We start from the raw sequence: 23,094 nt of genomic DNA, 5'->3' as shown, positions 1-23,094 counted from the left end.
TTGTAGATATTAATCATGGCTGGCTATTTTTCCTTAATAAATAATAAATATACTTTTCCTCATTAGTATGTTAATTGTATATATAAACATGGAAATATTGTCATTGAAAAGAAAAATAAATGAGGCTCACTTTTACTTTTTTATCTCAGGGGTAATTAATTTACCAATAGGTTGGTATATATCCTTCTGGTTTTCTTCCTCCACATTGGCATACATGTAAATTTACATACACATATATATATTTAAATTGATGAATTTACATTGAAGATATTATTCTGTAAACTTGAGGGCTTTTTTTCACCCACCAATACTTCAGATATTTTTTAAGTCATCCTTAGGAATCTATAATATTCCATAAACATGGGTATATTTTGAAGCTGGATTGATTCTATTACATGAGAAATACTTTACTCCTGTCAGTTTCTAAAACAAATATGATATAAAATCTTTAGAAAAGTTTCAGGCAAAAGTGAAATATAATTCCACTTCAGAAGGGACTTTCAACATTACCTCATGGGTTTTTTTCTTTTATTTTAATTTAAGTAAATTGCTTACCAAGTGAAAAAAATCTATATTGAATTAAATTTTCTAAGGAGTCAATTTAAAGTATATGTGAACAACATTTAAAGAACTCGTCACATTATAAAGTATTTTCTCCATTTACCTCAGCACATTAAAAATTATAAGAACCTATGAGTTTGCTATTATTTATGTTACAGATAAGGAAATTGAGTCTCATAAAGGTTTATTGAGTTGTTCAAAATTACTCAAAAAGTAAAAGCAGAACCTGAAATTTTTAAAAAATATATTTTATTGATTTTTCACAGAGAGGAAGAGAGAGAGATAGTTAGAAACATCCATGAGAGAGATATATCGACCAGCTGCCTCCTGCACACCCTCCATCGGGGATGTGCCCACAACCAACGAACATGCCCTTGACCAGAATCGAACCTGGGACCTTTCAGTTTGCAGACCAATGCTCTATCCACTGAGCAAAACCGGTTTCAGAAGAACCTGAAATTAATGACTCACATTTTGAGACAGAAAGCCAGTTCAACTTTTTCTTCTTCAAACCTGCTACAGATTTTTTTCCACATTGAGTTTTTGAATAAATATTAAGTGCTTTCTTTGTATTCCAGTATAAGGTGTTTTAGTATTTCTACTTCCAAAAATTATTAAAAGTGGCATTTAGCAAGAATTTTAAGTTATCTCAATTATGAAATGTATTGTGTTTTATGGTGTAATAATTTTTTTCCTGTAAATGCATATACTTATTATTTAAAATAATATTTATTGAAGCTTAGGCAGTAGAATCGAAAATGACTTGTTGTCCTGACAGATGTGCCTCAGTTGGTTAGAGTGTTGTCCTATGCACCAACATGTCACAGGTTCAATTCCCCTTCAGGGCATATACCCAGCTGGCGAGTTTGATTCCTGGTTGGGGCACATAGGGGAGGCAAATTATAGATGTTTATCTCTCACATCAATGTTTCTCTTTCTTTCTCTCTCCCACTCTCTTTTTCCTCCCTTTCCAGAATCAATGAAAAAAAAACTGTCTTTTTTTTTTTAATGACTTGTTATATTAGTTAAATCATAAAAATTTCAACATAGCAAATGTTGGTTTTAAGTTATCAAAATAGGTACTTAATAAATACCTTTCCCACTTTTCAATTAGTGGCTGTATCCTTGCTTATACAAATAAGTAAAAATTAAATATACCAGCAACTTGCTGAAACATGACACAGCTCCCTGACTCTTAGCAGATGAAACCATGGCTTCATTGAAGAGCTTGTCTTATTTCTGTTTTAAATGTGCTGAACAACACACTTTCAGATTTTGCTAGAACTTGAAAGAAGTGGGAAGTCTTCACTGTCAACATGGTCATCAGTTAACATTTTCTGAATGTCACATTGTTTTTGATGTTATAAATAAGGATAGAAGAAAGGATATTCCTTCCATAGGGATAGGTTTTTCCGTAAGGGTCAGAGAAAGGATTTGAACTTGAATGTTCTTCTGCTGGGAGATAGGGATGGGGGTATGTAGTCATCTTGTGTCTTATTCTACATATTGGAATAGTGCCCATAATACACATGCATATGCAAAAAGTATACACGGATTTTGTATTTTGGGGGGAAATTTTTCTTAAATATTGCCTTGTTGTCTTTAGGTTAAAAAGTCATATCACCCAGTATATCCAAGTATCTGTAGCTTCTATTTCCTAAGATAGAACATATTTATACAATTAATATAGAAAAGTGTGCTTTAAAAAGTATGTAGAGGTATTTGTATATATGTAAGTACATTTATACAAAACCAATAATTGGCATAGAGGGACAAAATGTTTTCATTTGACAAGAGACAAAAGTTATCCAGCCTCACAAAAGAATGGGACATTTACTAAAATATCTGAACTTATAATTAGTATTCATTAAAAAATTATGAAGGTGGGGGTGGGTGGGTGGGAAGAGATCAACCAAAGAATTCATATGCATCTGTGCATAATCCATGGACACAGACAGTAGGCCAGAGTGAAGGGAAAGAGTGGACTAGAAGGGGTCAATTGGGAAAAAGAAGGGGATATATTTAATACTTTCAATAATAAAGATTTTTTTTTAAAAAAAGATAATCTTTCACTTCATAAATCTAGAAGAGTTTTAGTTTTATTTCATCTACTTTATTTCAGAGGCAATCATTGATATTAGTTGCTGGTTATAGCAAAACGTGATGGTGACATGCCAGGACCGGTTTGGCTCAGTGGATAGAGTGTCGGCCTGCGGACTGAGAGGTCCTGGGTTCGATTCCGGTCAAGGGCATGTACCTTGGTTGCGGGCACATCCCCAGTGGCGGGTGTGCAAGAGGCAGCTGGTCGATGTTTCTCTCTCATTGACGTTTCTAACTCTCTGTCCCTCTCAATTCCTCTCTGTGTAAAATCAATAAAATATATTTAAAAAACAAAAACAAAAAACGTGATGGTGACAGAAAGATGTACCTAGATCAGTGGTCAGCAAACTCATTAGTCAACAGAGCCAAATATCAAATTACAACAATTGAAATTTCTATTGAGAGCCGAAAACCCACTTCTGCGCATGGGCCATGAAGTTTCATTCACACTGTATGTGCTAGCCTGCACATGGTATTTTGTGGAAGAGCCACACTCAGAGGGCCAAAGAGCCGCAGGTGGCTCGCGAGCCACAGTTTTGCTGACCACTGACCTAGATCAATGGTTCTAAAGTATGGTCCTTGGACCAGCAGCAGCAGCACCGCAATGGGGCTTTATAAGAAATGCAAAATCTTGAGTATATTCTGGACCTACTGAATCAGAAATTTTAGGGATGATCTGAATAACCTGTGTTTTTAACAAGCCCTCCACATGGTTCAGTTGCATTGTGAAGTTTGAGAGCCACTGGTTTAGATAATCAGATACTTCTTAGGGTAGTTTCTTGTTTACCATCTTCGTGTTTATATTGAGTTTGTTTCAGCTCTTCTTGTATTGTTTCTTTCTTGTTCTTCCCTTTTGTTTATCTTTTTTTTTTGCTAACTTTTTAGGTGTACACTTAAATGTACTCTTTATTCTTTTCTAAAATAATGATTTAAGTCTTTAAATTTTCATGAATTACTGCTTTTGCTGTATTTCTACAGGTTTTCAAAGATGGTGTCTGTCTGTACTATTCATTTATAAACATTTTTTAAAATTTTCACTATATCGTCTTTGACACATTTTAAATTTTTTTCCTTTAACTTCTTAATATAGGGCTTTTATATTTCTGTTACTTCATTAGAAGTGTTTAGAGAATGTGATCTGTATTCATTAGAAGTGTTTAGAGAATGTGATCTGTATGCTATTTCTGTAAAATATAGAGATTTACTTTATATTCCTTTTTTGTAAGTACTCCATTTGTCCTTTAGAAGAATGTAAAATTTCTAATTATTGGATCCATTTTAGATATGTCCAATAAGTCAAGCTTGTTGTGTTGCTCTAATTCATATTTGCCTATAGTTGTTTTTTTGTTGGCGGTGGTATTTATGAGATTTGTCTTATTTTTTTTTGTTTGAGAATAATATATTGAACTCTTCCCCCTCCACATACTCATCTTATGATGATAATTTGAGCTCTTCTTCCTGCAATTCTGGCAATATTTGCTTCTTTTTATTTTTTGAGGCATGTAAGTTTTGAAATTGTAGCAATCTATTGCTGCACTGAACCTTTTTATCATCATGTGGCACTATGGCCTTAGTAATTCTGTGGTCAGAGAATTTCTTTTGTCTAAAATGAATATAGCTACTCCTTCTATCTTTTGCTGATTAGTTTCCTGCAAGTCTTTTTCCATATGTAAAAGTAAATTAATTTTTATTTAGTCCCATTTGTTTATTTTTTCTCTTTGTTTCTCTTGCTCTAGGCATTGTATTGATAATAGTGAAAATTTTGCTACATGAGATGTCTGATACTTTGTTGCCTCTATTTTCTCATAGGAGTTTTATGGTTTCAGGACTTACATTTAAGTCTTTTGTGCATTTTTATCTTATTCTTTTGTATGGAGTAATTTGGTGGTCTAGTGTCATTTGTTTTCACATACCTGTCCAATTATCCCAAGAGCATTTATTGAAGAAACTGTCTTTACCTCATTGCATGCTCTTGCCTCCTTAATCAAATATTAATTGAGCATTATGGCTTGGGTAGACTTCTGGATTCTCTGTTCTGCTCCATTGATCTATATGCCTGTTTTTGTGCCAGTTTTAATTAGAGTGGCTTTGTAATATATTTTTATGTCCTGTATTGTGATCCCTCCACCTTTGTTCTTCTCTCTTAAGATTGTTGGAGCTATTCGGAATCAAAATAAAAAGCTTCTGCAGAGCAAAAGAAACTAGGATCAAAATGAAAAGGGAACACACTGTACAGGAGAACATATTTGCCAATGATTTATCTGATAAGGAGTTAATTTTCAGTATATATATTGTAATCATGCAATTAAACAAAGGGAAGATAAACAACCCTATTAAAAAGTGGACAGAGGACTTGAGTAGACACTTCTCCATAAAGGACATACAAATGACCAGGAGACATATGAAAAAAATGATCAACATCACTAATTATCAGAGAGATGCAAATAAAAAAGAAAGCTCTAACTGATTAGGCTTAGTGGATAGAGCATTGGCCTGCACACTGAAGGGTCCCAGGTTTGATTCTGTCACGGGCATGTACCTTAGTTTCAGTCTTGATCCCCAGTAGCACAAGTGCAGGAGGCAGTTCCTCTACTCTCATGGATGTTTCTAAATCTCTTTTCCCTCTCCCTTCTTTCTTCTCTGTAAAATCAATAAAAATATATTTTTAAAAAATTATAATGAATTACACTTGCCAGAATGGCTTTCATCAACAAATCAACAAAGAGTGTTGGCTAGGATGTGGATACAAAGGTATTGTAGTATACTGTTGGTGAGAATGCAGACTGATACAACCACTATGGAAAACAGTGTGGAGTTTTCTCAAAAATTTAAAATGAAACTGCCATTTGACCCATATTTCTAGGAATATATCCTAAGAAGCTGGAAACACCAATCAGAAAGAATATATGCACCCCTATGATCATAGCAGCATTATTTACAATAGCTAAAAGTCCTGGAAACAGCCCAAATGCCCATCAGCATATGAATGGAAAATATTACCCCCATGGAATATTATGCAGCAGTAACGAAGAAGTTATCTCTTACCCTTTGAAATAGCATGGAGGGACCTAGAAAGTATTATGCTAAGTGAAATATGCCAGTCAGATAAAGACAAGTATCACATGATCTCATGTGTATGTGGAATCAAATGAACAAAATAAACTGATGAACAAAATAGATCCAGAGACATTGAAGCATGCAACAGAGAGATGCATTTCAGAGTGGGCAGGAAAAGACTAACCAATGAACTTGTATGCATATGGACAGAAAATAGGGTGGGGAAGGAAGGCTTGGAAAGAGGGTGGTAATGGGGTGGAGGGGATCATGGGAGGGGGAGAAAGGAACAGTTGTAATACTTTCAATAATAAAGATAAATTTTAAAAATGTACATTAAAATTTATTTTAGAAATTAAAAAAAAATAAAATTGCAACTCTGGGAATCAATGACTTATGTTATTACACCCTCCATAGCAGATACGTGATAAGAGTTTAGGAAACACCCAAGTTCAGAGGCTGGAGTGTGTCTTCATTGTGCTGTTATGCTTGTATTAGCATAAAGATATAACCTAATCATATGCATTTGACTCATTGTGAAGGAAGCATGTAAACTGAAAGAGTTTGAAGAGAATGAGTCTTGAAACTCACAAAACAATGATAAGAATTTGCTTAGAAAGTTAACTTCTTATGCCTACAGTTATGTTTTTGTAAGCATTATCTTAAGAACCAGACTCCTTTTATTTTTTATTTTTTCCCAAAGCAAACCCTGAAATAAAACAGGTAAAAGCAGAGAGGCTCTGAAATAAAACTTAGGTCCTTGGCCCTTCCTTTGTCCTGCAGTTGTCCTATGACAACCTTGCAAAACCCGAGGGTTCCTCAGAACTCAGTTTGAAAACCTCACCCTTACAAACATAACCTACTGGCAAAGGCAGCAAAGGATTTCCATTATTGGAAAAGGGCATGGGGCCTAGATAATACTCTCTCATTCTGAGTGCACTAAACATAAATGATCTTTCATTGAAATGTTGATTCAAGTATTACTGTTTGATCTGAGCTTGTACTTTTTACTTCATCAATACATTGATATTCTGGTGTAATTTTTAAAATTTATTATGATGTCAGTCTCATAAGAGGATGGTTAAAATTTTTAAAAAGATAAAAAATCAACCTTTGTGCCAGTGGAGCTGAGACTGTCTCACAAAGTTTGTGCCAACCTGTTGTTCTCTGCAAATAATTAGCATCCTTTATTGATTGAAATGATAGCACTAGATCAGCCATACGTAATCTTTTATCCTTAATATTTCTTAGAAATTTCCTGAAAGGATGATGAACTTTTTGTAGAAAGAAACAGATGTGTATTACCCTAGACCAGTGGTTCTCAACCTTTTTAATGCTGCGACCCTTTAATGCAGTTCCTCATGTTGTGGTGACCCCCAACCATAAAATTTATTTTCGTTGCTACTTCATAACTATAATTTTGCTACTGTTATGAATCGTAATGCAAATATTACAATTTTCTTTTGTAATATCATAAGTTGAGAACCACTGCTGTAGAACCTAAGACCATCGGAAAACACAGATATTTACATTACCATTCATAACAATAGCAAAATTACAGCTATGAAGTAGCAACAAAAATAATTTTATGGTTGGGCGTCACCACCACATGAGGAACTGTATTAAAGGGTTGTGGCATTAAAAAGGTTGAGAACCACTGCCCTAGACCATCAACATCTTTCATCTTTAAGAACTTGTTCTTAAATTACCTATTAATTCTGCTCAGATGTTGTTTTTTAAAGACCACACATTTGTAAAATATGAAGTCTGGTGAAGCATCAGTTTGTAAAATAGTGGCCATAACTCTGAAGACCCTGCTTCAAATATACGTGAAAGGAAAGTGCTTTGAGTTTTCAAAATACTTAATTTAGAATTGTTTATTAATGCATAGGTTCCCTGAACTGTGTGATAAATTACATTTTTCTTTTTTATCCCTTCAGCAGAAATTTGGCTTTTCTACTATATATTTATCATAGTTTCTCAGTGGTGTGTCCTTTCATTCTAATTTGTTACACCTTACTATAGATCAGGATGATTGGAGACCTTTTTTTTTTTTTTTTTTCATTTGCCAAGGCCATTTGGTTAATCATAACATCATTCATAGACCATACAGAATTATCAACTTAAAAACTGGTCAAAATTTAATTAACTCACCCAGAATGCCTTGGCAGGGCCGGACCAAATGATTTCGAGGGCCTTATATGGCCTATGCATAGGAGGTCTCCAACCCCTGCTCTAGATGGTTGCATATATAAAAATAGAAATAAAAAGACCAAAAAAATGTTCTCTTTAAAAATATTCAGTTGAAATTTCCTCTTGGTTTAAATATAGTTTAATTTTACATCTCCTTTGGTAATGTAATGACTGAATAATTTGTGTTTTATTTATAAAGGACTTTGCTTATATCATTGTCCACAAGTTGGAAACATAGCTTTCAAGTACTGAATGTTGAACTGTGTGGTAATTGAGAAATATTCAGAAATATTCTTGGTGTCACATCACCATGGATATCACACTGGCATATAAAGAGAAGAGAGAGGAGTAGAATAAGCTAAAAATATGAAGAAATTTCAAATTAATGATGTATATCACATGAGAAAAAATTTTCTACATAATTTTTATAGAGTATAAGAACTAAATATGGGTTTTGAAATAGGCTAATGTCCATTACTATGTCATCATCACCATCATCATTATCATCACCAAGGAGTACTAACCTGTGAAATAATCTGAATTCTTTTGTAGATCTACTACTAACATGATACGTGATGATGAACAAAAACTATCTTTTTGGAAATTCATTTCCAAAATCGTCATGTGTCAACCTTTCCTTAGCATGATTCTGTGAGGGTAAATTAAGATAATACTTGTCAAGATAATTTTTTAAAATATATTTTATTGATTTTCCACAGAGAGGAAGGAAGAGGGATAGAGAGCCAGAAACATGAATGAGAGAGAAACATCGACCAGCTGCCTCCTGCACATCCCCCACTGAGGATGTGCCTGCAACCAATATACACGCCCCCATCCGGAATCGAACCCGGTACCCCTCAGTCCGCAGACCGACGCTCTATCCACTGAGCCAAACCGGCCTGGGCTGTAAAGATAATTTTTAAAAAGCACAACACTAGTGCAAGGTGATAGTATTCTGGAGAGACTATAATATGGTGGTAATGTATGCAGGCCCTGGAGCCAGACTTTCTTTGTTCAAATAAAGACCCTTGCTGGACCATTTGACCTTGGATAAGCTACTTAATCTCCCTATATCTTAAATTCTTCATCTGTAAAACAGGGCTAATAACAATCCTTACCTAATAGTGTTGTTGTGAGAATTAAATAAAACAATAATGTAAAGCACTTAGTACAGGGCCCAAGACATGCGAGGTGTTCCTTGCACTTAATAATAATATTTAAACATCTAACATAATATTAGACTTTGAACTATTCTATGATGTTTAATTCAAAGCACTCAAAGCTGTTAAACACCATTCAGACCAAAGTTTTCTGGTTCAGATCGCAGATGCACTTGGGGAAGATATTTATTCCCTTTAGAAAGAGGAGGTCACAAGGACCTCCTTGCATCCCAACAAATATTCTCAACTTCCTTCTAAGCTGCGGTACCATCTTCCTGAACCTCCAAGTTCCAGCTGCTTTTAAAGGAATCTCTCAATTCTTCCTCCTCCAGAAACAGTTCCATCAGTATCATCATTTGATTACAATGAAACCTCCCCAAACCATGGCAGTTTTCAAGACTGAAGTTCTTTATACCTGGTTTTGAATTTATGATAAATCTACCCCCACTCTGCCACCACCTCTGGGTCATATTTTCTACAGTGACGACAGGGCCTCACTGGGGAAATTCTGACTGGAGATAATAGCATGGTGTATGAAATGCTGCCAGTATTCCATTTAATGTTAAGCACTTGCACGGCAGGCTGTTTAAACACCTAAGTTTAATGTGATACATTAATATGAAGTGCACTGCTGCTGTCTAAGGTCCACTTACCTACTGATCTCCAACAAGCACCATTTATATGCCAACCTACTATTACCAGAGTTTACTATTTTATCCTTGCTCCAAAATGGCATCAACAATGAAGGGGTGCTTTCAGGGGATTGTTGAACAGAATTTCTGCAACAAAGGGGCAAGCTTGAGGAGAAGCAAACTGCCAACAGCAGGCATGGCCACGCTTTATCTCAGCCCTCCTCCAAGCCACACACCCCTCATCAAACAAGCAGCTTTATGGCATGCGCAATTGCAACTGAAGTGTAACCGACTTCCGCACCACTGGCTTCCACAGGATTTCCTGTCCAAAAATCACCTTGTGGACATTGGGAGCTAAAGGCAAACCATCAAGTTAGTAAGAGATTCCCGGCCCAAGATATTTGTTTGGAAAAAAAAAAAAAAAAAAAAAAAGGACACCAAGTGGCCAAACCCTAACCCTGTCAGATGCCAGCGCTCTCTCTCTTTTATTCCCTTTCTGTTCATTGGGCAGAAAGGAAAAAACAAAAACAAAAACCCTCCCTGCCTCTGTATTATCTCTTTGGCCAAGGTGCAGCCTGTGTGTGAGCTCATTTACAGTGTGTGTGTGTGTGTGTGTGTGTGTGTGTGTGTGTGTGTGTGTGTGATTGCTTTGCTGATCTTGCCCGGTGATTACTTAAAATCTGTGTTTGCAGGAAGAGCCTTTCCTTTAACCCCTTTGGCTGGCTCCTCCCGGGAGGCAGGCGCGGCAGGCGCGCTGCAGTGTCCGGGAACCCACCTAGAGGGCCCCCTTGACGCCAGCACATCCCCTGTCAGGCAGCGGCGGCTCCGCAGCCGGCAGGGCTGCTGCAGAGTTAATGTCCTGGACCCGGGAGCACGAGTGTCCTGAGCTGCTAGGAGCCGGCCGGCGCAGCCCGGGGCGGACAAGGCGGCTGCGAAGACTCCAAAGGTTCTGCTGGAGAACCGGCGTCTCTGGGGGAGCCCAGCAGGAGCCTGTTGCCATTGTGTTCTTTAAAAGCATGCAAGGTCTGTATGGCTTGGGCGTGAGAATCTTTCAGAAGATGTCTGAGCATCCGAGCAAATGACACCTAGCGGGGCACTGAATTGGGGGTAAAGACCGAGAGAGAAAGAAAGGCAGCAGCGGGGAGGAATTTCTTAGACCAACGTCTGCCTCGCAGCTGTGACATTCATTCTCTTTCCAAGGCAAAATCTGAGAAGCCCGCACATGGTCTCAGATGACAACAAAGTAAAGGGGTTTCTGCCGGGAAAAGGATCAATAGCTTAGTCATTTTATGTAAAGACAGCAGGCAGCCTTAGTATGGGGTTGGGCTTCTAAAATGAATTTCCTCAGGACAGCACCTTCTGAAGTCATGATGGTAGGTAATTCCATCCTGCAAAGCAGAAATTGCTCACTGCCTTCCTACTTTTGCAGTTGAAAGCCAGCAGTGCTGAGATTTTGGGGGCAAGAAGTTGGCTGTGGTTCTACATGGTGTCTGGCCCCTTTGCCCAGGTCTTTGTCCGGCTCATCTCAGAAGGCAGCGCCGCGTTCAAGTGACCACACAGGAATATGTGCCTAAGAAAGAAGAAAAAGCAGTATTCATTTCTAAAGGACAGCATGGCCAAGCAACCTGAAGTTTTCCGTTTCCCTTCTAACACTTCTTTAACAAGGATAACAAGAAACTGTCTTTTGACTCCCCTTCTCCCACATCCCAGAGTCCTTCCTGCGAGGATGCATTAATTCACACTCTAGGAGGTTGGATTTTTAACCAGGACAATATTTGCCACCATTTAGGATAAGCGATTGAACTGGTTATTTCAGGGTGTTGACTAATGAGTGGGACCTACATGGATGGACCCATACCGGCAGTGCTCTGTGATGTTTCTTCCTTCAGATCCTGGAAGGGCTTTTGTTGTTGCTATTTGTTTTTTATTGGGGGGGAGGGGTGTTTTTGTTTTTCCCCCCTTGGAATTCAGTACTTGTTACAATAATTGCCCATGATAGCTGCTCAAACAGGAGAGTTGGAATTCATCTGTGAAAATCACTACATGTAGCATATGAGATCAGGAACATCTTGATGAGAGAAGATCTGCAAATATGATGCACGTGAATAATTTCCCCTTTAGAAGGCATTCCTGGATATGGTGAGTAATAAATATACCCCCTTCAGCTCCTACAACTCAAAATTATAAAATCCCCTGGCAAGTGCCAGAGGCAGGCTTGTCTTGAATAAGAATATTGGTATCAAGTGAGGATGAAACGTAAAACCTTAAGACCAAACGTTGTCTGAGAAAGTAATGGTTATGCAATAACAGTTTAGTTGTTAATATCAAAGCATCCCCCAAATGAAAAGTCAAGTATGAGGACATTTGCAATTGCTAACATTTCATGGAGGGGGAAAATCACAACTCTGAGAATGGCAACTATTTAACTAATAACTGAAAGAAAAGAGGAGGTTTGGAATTTGGTTTTTGATCTTTTGTTTCCTTTTATTTGAAAATTCCATGGGGAAGGACACATGTATTTCTGACATCTAGTATCAATTTGCCTGTCCTTAGGTTTTTCTGAATTTCTAGAAGAAATTAAGGGAAAACTTAGAATGCTGACTGAATTTTAAATGAATACTAAGATGGGTTGGTGCCTTGCATGAAGGAATATTTTAACTATTCTAGAAATGTTTCTACCAGGAAGAACTAATTAAGTAGAATTCTAACACATGAATCTCATGAAGAGTTCAGACTCCCATGGAACTTGCATAGTGCATTGATTTTGCTCATGTATTAAGGTTCAGTGCAACGTATTAAAGTTCCTGGACATGTGACATCATGTACCATTCGTTATTAGAGTTTATGCTTAAATGTGTATAGGAATTAATTGCTGAAGGTATTACAAGAGCATAGCTCATCATTTAAAATTGCTTGTTTTTACCAGACCTTTAGGGCTGACTGGGTCCCATCTCTCATAGCAGAAACTTTGTGAATGCATGATAAAGGCACATTTTAAGGATTGATGGCTACTAACGTGGTTTGTTTGGGATTCTGCAATCTGTCTGCTTTTGAATGTATACTTCCCAAGTAAATTACTTGGCTGGGCTCAGGTTAAGGAATAGATATTAAAATACTGGTTTCTGAGGGTTTCCAGCTGCCTTTATGATAGTGTCTCAAATGAGAGATTTCTGATATCTTAAGACCTCACCAAAATCAATTGCTGGTCTGTTACAGACATTTTATTGTAGCTTGTTTGCTGAAAATCAGTCACAGAGAGGGGTGAGTGGCATCCTCCTTCACTCTGGGCAGATGCTCACATTCTGTCAACACCAGACACATCCCAGATTGAAGCTGTGGCGTATCTTCTTTCTCTGCTGTCCAGAGCCACCATCCTGACTCTCCACTGTGCTTGGGAGGGAGTCTGGGTGGCATGCCTGCAAACCTCAGTGGCCCAAGTCCAAGTGCATCACCAGAGTTTCCCACTCAGGGGGAGGTTTGGTGCCATTGCCTCGCTGGTCCTGATGGTGAGGGTCAGGCATCAGCAATAAGGCTTATGTCATTCTTACAGATACATTCAGATAAATAGTCTTTAACCCTAAGATAGAAAGGTCCTGGAAACAGGCCCTAGCCCATGGTAGGTATTAATCAAATACTTATTTATTTTTTCCTTCTAGTCCTGATGCCTTAGTCAAGGTTAATTTTGTACCTATTAAGATTTGTTTTTTTGGGAAATTACCATTCTCATCTCTATAGGGTGCATCTTGCTACAAAGCAACAGTTTTTTGTTCTGTGTAAGCTCTGTTGTTTGGGTCCATCTGTTTATTTTTCAATTGGTAGGGTGCATGTACTCTTTGAATGCCTACCATCATAACCATCTCTTATGTTGTTGCATTTACCTCACCTTCTACTTTTGCCTGGAAAGAAATGAGCCCTTCCATTCTATAATTTTTGAAAGAACATAAATGTGCTTATTCATGCTTCTCTAGATCTGAAATATATGTGTTTGAAAGCTTGTAGAGAGAAGTTGAGAGTCCTGGCAGTTTTCTTTTGTGCCTGAAGCTAAGGAAACCCTTCATGCATTTCACTGCATGAGGTGCCCATTTGTTATTGTTGTCACCACAAGGAGCCAACGTGGGGTGTGGATGCTCTGTGTATCCTTCTTACCTGGGCCCCTTGGAAAGATTCTTCAATAAGTCATTGAACTGGAAGAAGAAGGCGGTGGGTTTTTCCAGGCGACCTAATTAATGCTGTGCTTGGTTCTCAACTTCTCCAATTGTTGTTTTTCTCTTATTTATAACCTCACCTTTCAATACTGCAGTAAGGGATCCTAGGTGTTTGTTGACAGAAAACCTCCGTCCCCTTTCTTTCCCTTTGTCCTCCTGTAAGAGTCCCTCTTGGATTAGATTCCATGCTCAGGAATTATCATGCTAAGAAGAAAGGATTTGCCAAGTTGTTCTCATTTTCATCTCCAAAGACTCCCTTTCCTCATTCTTACATGCAGGTCTTTTTTTCTTTTTTTCTTTCTTTTTCTTTTTCTTTTTTAATCCCAACAAAAGGGCAGATCAGAAGTTGGCCAAAGACCAATCAAGGCTAGGGAAGAATAAACATTTTAAAAAAGATCTGTGCTTTGGTTTATGGGCTCTAGCTCATCTCTATGAAGGCAACCCTCCGGATAGGCAGAACACAAAGTGAACACTCTTTTTCTATTCTGCCCTTTGAGAGGCAAGAAGGAGGGGACATTGAGATACAGGGGGTACAGAGTAGTCTTCAAAAGTTTGTCAGCGGTAATGGTTCAAATAGAAGCCTATGTACAGAGTTCCCACTTGGACTCTCATCCTCCTGCCCTAGGGCCGGCTTACAAATTCATTGTTTACTGGTTACAAGTTCAAGTTAATAAGTCGTCTGATTACTTGTCTTAATAGAACACCACCCCTTGAGTGCTTAAAAAGTGGTCTGAAGAATGTGCTTTTCTTGTTTAGAGCTACATTAGAAATATTTACTGGAGGATTTTATTGCAAAAACGTCATTCTATTATGTTTTTTGACATTTTTACTGCCAACCCAAACAAAGATAAGAGTTTGCCTCATTAGTTAAATAAGTACCATATAGCTCTTCTTATTGTTTATTCTGGCTAGTTGCGAGAATATAGTGGTAGCCTGGGAATTTGGGATCAGATCTTCTTGCAAGGTTGAAATAAAGGAAAATGCAAGTCTGCTTTCTAGGAATTTAAATTGCATTTAGGAAAAATTAAGATGATGCTCTAGATTAGTATTTCCCAAACTTTTGACATATGTGTACCCCTTCTATAATTTTCGTAATGCTGAGTACCCCTCGTATTCGTGAGAATGTAGAATTAGGAGCAGCTAAGCACAGTGCAGTGCATATCCCCACCAAACTCTGGTGCAATGCGTACCCCCACCAAACTCTTCTCATACCCCTGGGGGTACGCATACCACACTTTGGGAAACATTGCTCTAGATGCATGATGACATGGGGCTGTGCAGGGGTCTGAAAAGAATGACATAACGTAGTGTGCCTAACATATGTTTGTAACTTTTTGACTTACTTAAAAGATGTATAACAACTTGGTATAATCTGATTTATAAAAATGTTGTAATTTCATGCTAGAAACACCAGGGCCATGTCGAAAGCAACTGAATTTTTATTTTTACATTTATAAATTTTAGGAGGGCATTTTATTCAAATGCCTTTGCATCCTTTTTATAATAGGCTGAAATGTCCCAGAGAAAGGGACAAAAGTTGAAGGACAGTGTGGGGCAAAAGTTGGGGCAAAAGTTGTGGGGCAGTGTGGGGCAAAAGTTGAAGGACAGTGTGGGGCAAAAGTTGTCTAGAGCTGCCCTCAGTGTGCTCCTTGGCGGGAATCTGAGGAAGACTTGGGACTAGTGATTGTGGATGGTGATTAACTGTTATTTATTTGCGGCCTATAATTTCATTTTTTAAAGCCCATATACAAAGAGGGTTTCATAAAAGCCCTCTTTGTAAAGAGGATCAAGAAACAAAATAGGGTAATTCCATACCTGGACTCAACATTGAGGCTTCTTTTTCCTTTTTCTAGAGCCCCATCTTTGCATTGGACTTCCCTTTCCAGGTTCTTAATGAGGGTTAATCCAGCAAATCACACTTCCATTGTTTCCTCTTTAGACCTAGGGTTCAACTAATTTACTAACCCATTTTGTTTTGTTTTCTTTTATCAAAGTCCTTTATGGAATAAAGCAAGCTATAAATCGATATATCAGTAATGTTTTGCATGTAGGTACTTATTTTCATATCTTTTATTCAATAAAATATTCAATGAAGAAATACATTATCAGAGAAAAAAGCAAGGTGGCCTGCTTCTGGCGGAAAGGATAAAGCTTCTTACCTTGCCTCTTAGAGTTTCAGCTTTTAAGTTTTGCTGATCTTCATATATTAAAACTGAAGGAACTCACCTCAGAATTGCATTTTGCGGGTTTATGTTTTGGCTAATATAATGATCTCACTTCTCTTATGAGAGTTTTAGTGGGTGGGAAAAACATTGAGTTTGACAACTGTGCCATGCATTGAAGGCCAAAACGTATTAAGTCTCATGCAAGATAAGAGAGCTCTGCTCATTTCAGTCAACCTAAAATTCTGCCAGTGTCTGCTCATCTTCTAATGAGATTTCGGGCCTCTGCTGACCTTGCTTCTGCACCATCTCTGCTTCCAAGTGACAAAACTACCTAGCAGTTTCGGAATACAAACACCAAATTCTCAACTGACTCTGAATTCCTGTAATGGCCAAAAATAATTTATTTGTAAACACAATAAAATTTGGGTAGAGCTTATAATTATAAAACTCATTTTATTCACAAATCCCTGGACACAATGTAAAGTCAGCCATTGCTTAAGGCCGAAGTTCAGGTTTAGATATAATACAGCGAAAGCTTTCCTTTAGATGAAATATTGACACTATTGAACATATAATTTTTCTCATGGCTTTCTATTTTACTGTGTTTTCATGCCTCTAGCTTTACCCTCTAATTCCTTTTAGTAAGGCCTTGCAGTTTTAGGATGAAAATAAAAATTTATATTTTTGTCTTACTTTTTAAATATTTGATTAAGGAATGGTTTACTAGAGGAGAAAAGTTACCATCTGCAATACCAGTGTGCCCACAGCTAATGGAAATTAAATATAATTTTTAGTCCCAGCAGACTTTCCCCTGTAGTAAAACAGTGCGCTTTAAACTGCTGACAGAGTACATCCTCAATGGGCTAAGTGGGTGGCCCACGCCAGGGAGGTTTTAGGTAATTCCTACAAAAGGGAAAAAAAGAAGAAGAAAATACTCTGTCATGTGAAAATGATTAGCTTTGAATTGGGGATGTTTTGCTTTGATTAAATTCTTCATTTTCTGCCCCCTTGTTCTTGCTGAGGTACCCAGATTCAGAGAAAAAAGACAAGTAAAGAGGGGAAAAATAGTTGAGAACTCTTAGAGGAAGAAGAACCGAAGGGAGGAACTTAACCAGTTCCACACTTGCCAGGAGCTCCTTCCTTTCCTTCCTTCCTTCCTTCCTTCCTTCCTTCCTTCCTTCCTTCCTTCCTTCCTTCCTTCCTTCCTTCTTTCCTTCCTTCCAACAACCACACTTCACTTTGCCATTCCCTCCATTAGTCACAACCCCATAGCATTAATGCTCGTTAATAGCCTCGCCCCACCTTTTCACCTTAGCTCCAAAATGTCTCTAAGCCATAAGTTACCTGCTATACAACTATTATCATTTGATGGATTATTGGATGGTATTTCCAGTTGTTAGAAAAATACCAGCCTATCAACATGCCCAAGACAGCATACTTCAGCTGGAGACTATATTGTTTAAAATTTTAGGACATATATTTGGTTTAAAATGGTTACTCCAGATTCTATATAATCAGGCTACTGGCTCAGGAAAAAAACAAAAAATACAAAACAACCCCCCACCCCCCGCACAGTTTTCTCATTCTAATTCTGGGTGTTAATGCTTTGATGACCTTGACCTTGGGAAAGCTCTCTGAGCTCTTCACCACCTGTTGAAAATGATTGCAACTGAATATTTGCAGGCTTCATGTTCAAGAGTAGACTATTAAAGAAACTCTCAGAGCATATTAGACTATTAAACAATGGCAAGATAAAACCTCCTGGAAATTTTTTTTTAAATATAGATAACAAATATAACCATTACATACTTTAGGGAAGATATCAGCACTAATTGAACTCCCCCTCCCTTATCCCTGCCCCATGTTTTCACATAAATTACACCATTTAATGTCAACTGTAACTTTCGGAGGCTGGTCTTACTTGAATGCATGCATGCAGATGAGGAAACTAATGCTCATGGAAGGTAAATAACTTGCTCAAGGTCACATATCTTACTTAGGGAAACTGACCCCCTCAAAACCAAGGCTGACCTATTTTAAAGCCCAGTTTTTGTGTGTGTTTTTGTGTGTTTTCCCCCCCATGTTGTTCTGTATCAGATGTCTTGGCACACTGACCATGGACCTTCAGGAAAACAGATTAAGTGAGACCATAAAAATAAGCAAATTCAACCTGTTAGTTAGCATGTTGGGTAAGTACATGGGATGCCTAGTGAGTGTCCATGGCCTTTCCCTGAGAAACCCTCCCTGCTCATGTTAGCACTGTGACGTATTACTTTGACCATATCACCAGTTGTGTGTGTGTGTGTGTGTGTGTGTGTGTGTGTGTGTGTTTTCAGAATGAATGATTTTACAAGTATTTGAAGTGAACCATGTTCTCAGGGCCACTTGGACCTATAGCCTCCTTATCTGAGCAACTATATTAGGGAAAGCGCAGTACTTCAGGCAAATGAGTTAGAAACGCAGATTGTGGTGCTTGGTGGGTAGACAGAGTGTCCATGCAGAGCAAAAGGCACCCCATCCTCTGGGTACACACACTGGGCGAGCAGAACACAGATGACTTCAGCTTCACTCATCATCTCTGCAAGGCTCCGGTGGGCAGGTATCAAACTGCACAGCCTGACCCTCCTTTGACATGGCTCCAAGGACCACCTTGAAGGGCAGTTTCGATAGTCAGATGAAGTGTTTTTGAGCAAGCTTTGTCAACAATAAAATATTATACATGTTTTAACTGGTTTAGTTACCATCACTATTACTTTCCTCAAAATGTTCTAGTTATAGGTCTTTAGAATTATTTTTTTGCACAGGTAAAGTCTACTAACTTTTTCATTAATCAGAATGAATGACAAACAGCCAAAGAAACATTTTAATCATGAAATAAACCAAATATCTGAGCTGTTGAAAATAATGATTCATAGTGAATTGGACTAGAACATGTGGAACATACTGATTCATGTAAACATATGGGATCTGCAGAATAGTACTGCCTGGAAGATAACCATATACTAGTGAGGAGAACAGCCAAGAAAATAATTTTAGTTTAGTAGAGAACATATTAATATAGATATATACAAAGTGTGAGGGGGTGGGGGGTCCAAAGGAAGAAACAACTGACTGTTCCAACTACATAATAGAAGTCTAGAAATTGGGAACTAAAAGAGTAGCCAGTGGTTTTGAGAATTAGTAGTTATTGGCAACATTTTGAAGAATGATCTAAGTCAGTGTCTGGGGACAAGTTATATTTTAGGGGTCATAAAAGCAGAGACAAGTAGAGTACTTTCAAAATTTTGGGCAAGAAGGACAGATTGAGGGGTGAAGAGGTGAGGGAAGGAGAGAGAAGAGGAGAGAGGACAAGCCAGTAGTTAGTGAAGAACAAAGGGTACTTTTAAGGGTTAGGAAGCATGTCCCAAAGGAAGAGTCCAGGTATGGGATCTGGACAACTAGTGCAGGGTATGATTTCTCCAAAGATAAAGAGGTTGGGAGGATGGATGTGGATGATGTAGAGGTTAATTTTCTTTGAAGGTATAATTTAAGATCCTATCTCAGAGGAAGGACCACAAAGGGGCAGGTGAAGAGTCAGGTTGTGGAACAGTTTCTGTGGGTATTAGGTAGCTGCTACAGAGAGAAGTTTATCATTGTCTGTAAAGTTGGAAAAAGTCAGTGATGCTGAATGAATATATGAAGCCAATAACGGGTGTTTTACTTCACTTTTAAAATTACTTATGCCAAGTATTTTGTCAGAAAAAGGGGCAGACATACGACAGAAATGTTAGAATTCTTAATTATTAAATTAGAAAGTGTGCTGTAATTAGAATTTCTCCTATGGGTTATGTTTTGGGGATTCCAAAGAATGCAGAGTTGATTTTATTGTGGCTGTTCTGTTTGGTAGTGGTGGAGCTGTTTTATGAACATATTAATTAGATTGCAGTTCCAGTTTCATGACCTGATTTTGGAAATAGGTGATTTCTTAGGCTGCCTGGAAATAACTCTAGGGCGACAAACAGAAGCTCTAAGATGCTCCCTTTGAATTTTATCTTCAAATGAATAAAAATCACAGTTGGAAGAGAAGGCTAAATGATTCATCTGTGCTCATTTTTTTAATAGGAACCTTTCTGTGGTTCAGGTTGGAATGTCATAAATCCAGATATATTTTACCTGCTTTTCCAACAATTTCTCCAAACTCCTCCTGAAGTTTACTTGAAAGGGTCACCAGTCTCTGAGAAACGTATGGAAAATAACGAAACATAATATGACTTTAACCAGAACTGATATAATGTAGTTTAAATATTTTTAAATGGAAGTTCTCTTTTATGTTTCCATAATATCTCAGGGGGTGGGAAATGACAAATATAAGATGTAATTAAAGGGAAATTTTAAATAACCTTGTAATTTTTAGGCCGTAATTATAAACCCTGTAGTGTACAATTAACATAGAAGATATTATGAATTCCTTTTATCTCTTCTAGTCATCAGCACTTTCTCCAAGATCTACAGACTTCCTCTTTAATATGCCTGCTGTTCATTGCTCGCCATTAATTTGGACACAGCTTTCTTGGGACATGGCTATCTTTGGACATGACTTTCCTTGTAGAGTTTCTGCTGTACCTCCAAATCTCCATATAATATACCAGGCAGTCTTAGTCACTGATAAGGATACTTCATTTTCCCCTCCCTTTGACTTTTCATGGTTTTCTTGTTTTTTTGTTGTTGTTTTTTTTTTAATATATTTTTATTGATTTCAGAGAGGAAGGGTGAGGGAGAGTTAGAAACATCAATGATGAGAGAGATTCATTGATCGGCTGCCTCCGACATTCCCTCTCTTTCAACCCCCCCCCCCCCCGCCCACCCTCCCACACACACACTAAGGATCGAGCCCACAACCTGGGCATGTGCCCTGACGGTAATTGAACTGTGACCTCCTGATTCATAGGTTGACATTCAACCACTGAGCCACACTGGCTGGGCTCATGTTTTTCTTTTTAAATCTGATTATTTAAATCTGAACATTTAGTTCAACCTCTTCGATGCTATAAAAATCTATGGTTCTGTATCTTATTAACTTACTCATTGTGTCTTGTTTAAACATAACTGCTCTTCTATTAAAGGAAATGCTGAGAAATAATACATCGAGAGAGCTTAAATATTAAAGTAGATCAAGATATCACCATTTTTGAGACCACAACTGTTACACCTTCACTGCACATCTTTTTACTTCAATGAACTTTCTGTAACCAAGCTAACCCCTGAGACTTCATAGTAACAAATCATACTTCATTCTATTCATGAGAGTAGCCAGCTTGATTACTTTGTTCTAATTTATATCCCCAGCACCAAGTACAATGTTATACCCAACAGGTACTCTATAAATTTTTTTTTCAGAGAATATGTACAAAGAAAAGGATGAGTAACATAATTTATATGATTAGGGAATTATTTAATTAAATATCTTTATGCATTATTTAAATAATGTTGTCCTTAACATTATTTAAATAAGGTTTTGAGATCAGGCACAGGAAGTTATGCTATGAGAATAATAAAGATAATAATAGTAAATATCACATTGGAGAGGTTATTAATGAAAGCTATAGACTAAGTTGTTTGTTTGTTTTTTTAACATTTTCATTTAATCCTCCCCAAAATCCATGACAAGGCTGTGTTATCTACTTATTAAGGATGTAGACTAGCATAAGTGTTCTAACCTCTGAGCTTCAGTTTTTCCACTTGTAAAATAGAGATAATAAATAGTTCTCACTTTTTGGATTGCTGTGAAGATTATATAAGAAAAACTGTCAAGTGCTTGGAAGAGCACCTGTCACTCAGTAAGTAACTAATCAATGGTAGCTGTTGTTATCGGGTTAATTAAAAGATTAACCAGGTTGCCTGGGGTAATCTAGTTTACTCAATGGCAGATTCATTCTAATCATGGCCTTCTGATCAGCTCTGGACTGCTTGGAGAACTAAACTTCTTTGATGTATGGCACTTCTCTCCTTTTTCATGTATCTTCCACTGTCAAACTAAGCTCTAAAAGCATTATCTCCTTCATATATCTCTTCAGGACTAGACAATCTATTGATTATGTGTTATACACATAAGGTCAGCATAAGGACCTGCCTTACCTAGCCTCTGCCTTTCTAATGTCATGTATAAATAATGGCTAATATTAGTATGAATGTTATTTGCCTCATTATTCCAGCAAACATATTGCATATCTGAGTTGTTAGACTATCTATTCTTTAGTATAGAGGTAAGGAATGTATATATTTAAGGCACAGAACTTTCCTCCAAGCAAAAGTGTAGGCAGTAACTTAATATATAAAATAGGTATGGCAGGTGTTGAGCAGTAACTTTATATCAGTGTTACACTTTCGAAAAAAGACTATGGAAGCTGGAACCTGGCTAGTCAACACATGACCCCACATGACTCCCTCTACCCCCTTCTCTAGGATCCTTGATGGAACTCTATGATCTCTGAAGACCCACCCTGCTGGGTGATGAACCTTGTATAGAAATGTTCTTTCACCCTTTTGCCTTTTTCCATGGAAAACCCTGTTAATCCATTAGAACTTGGTTTGCTTGTTTTCCCCTGAAGTCTACGTAGAGTTAATCCTTCATTAATTCTCCTAGAGTTCCTTGTACTTCTACAATATGGTTTGATTGCTATACAGCAGGGATGGGGAACATCCAGCCCACATTCTGAATAAGGCCTACAAAATCATTTGGTCTGGCCCTGCCAAGGCATTAGGGTTGAGTTAATTAAATGTTTGACGAAATATCAGGCGAATTTTTAAGTTGATAATTTTGTATGGCCTGCAAATGATGTTATAAATATCCAAATGGTCCCTGGCAAAAAAAAAAAAAAAAAAAAAAAAATAAAAAAAAAAAAAATTAAAAGGTTTCCCATCTATGCTATACAGTGATTCTTTTCCAGGTGCAGAGAGGCAGCTGACTTGGTGTCTAAGAGCACAGATGCTGAGCTTGAGTGCCTGGTTCAAATTTGGATTCAAGCTTTCCTGGGCAAGTTTGGAA

General features: G+C 37.6%; 1 protein-coding gene across 5 annotated transcripts in view; it reads left to right on the top strand.

Moving 5' to 3' along the window:
* The window catches only part of PDE4D (phosphodiesterase 4D), a 1,149,946-nt gene that overhangs the window by 663,119 nt on the left and 463,733 nt on the right, over positions 1-23,094 (top strand). The window contains exons 1-2 of one of the 5 annotated variants that reach the window (XM_045571771.1): positions 10,527-10,723; positions 11,130-11,839. The exons of the other annotated variants lie outside the window; for them this stretch is intronic. Of the exons in view, the coding sequence (XP_045427727.1) occupies positions 11,793-11,839 (47 nt within the window). The 5' untranslated portion in view covers positions 10,527-10,723; positions 11,130-11,792. Of the gene's footprint in view, positions 1-10,526; positions 10,724-11,129; positions 11,840-23,094 lie in introns of those variants that run through there. 5 annotated transcript variants of the gene reach the window in all.

The sequence above is a fragment of the Pipistrellus kuhlii genome, unplaced genomic scaffold (genome assembly GCF_014108245.1).
Source record: "Pipistrellus kuhlii isolate mPipKuh1 unplaced genomic scaffold, mPipKuh1.p scaffold_m20_p_4, whole genome shotgun sequence".
Lineage (NCBI taxonomy): Eukaryota > Metazoa > Chordata > Mammalia > Chiroptera > Vespertilionidae > Pipistrellus > Pipistrellus kuhlii.
The sequence above is the reverse complement of the archived record's forward strand: the minus strand, read 5'-3'. Positions and strand labels throughout refer to the sequence as shown.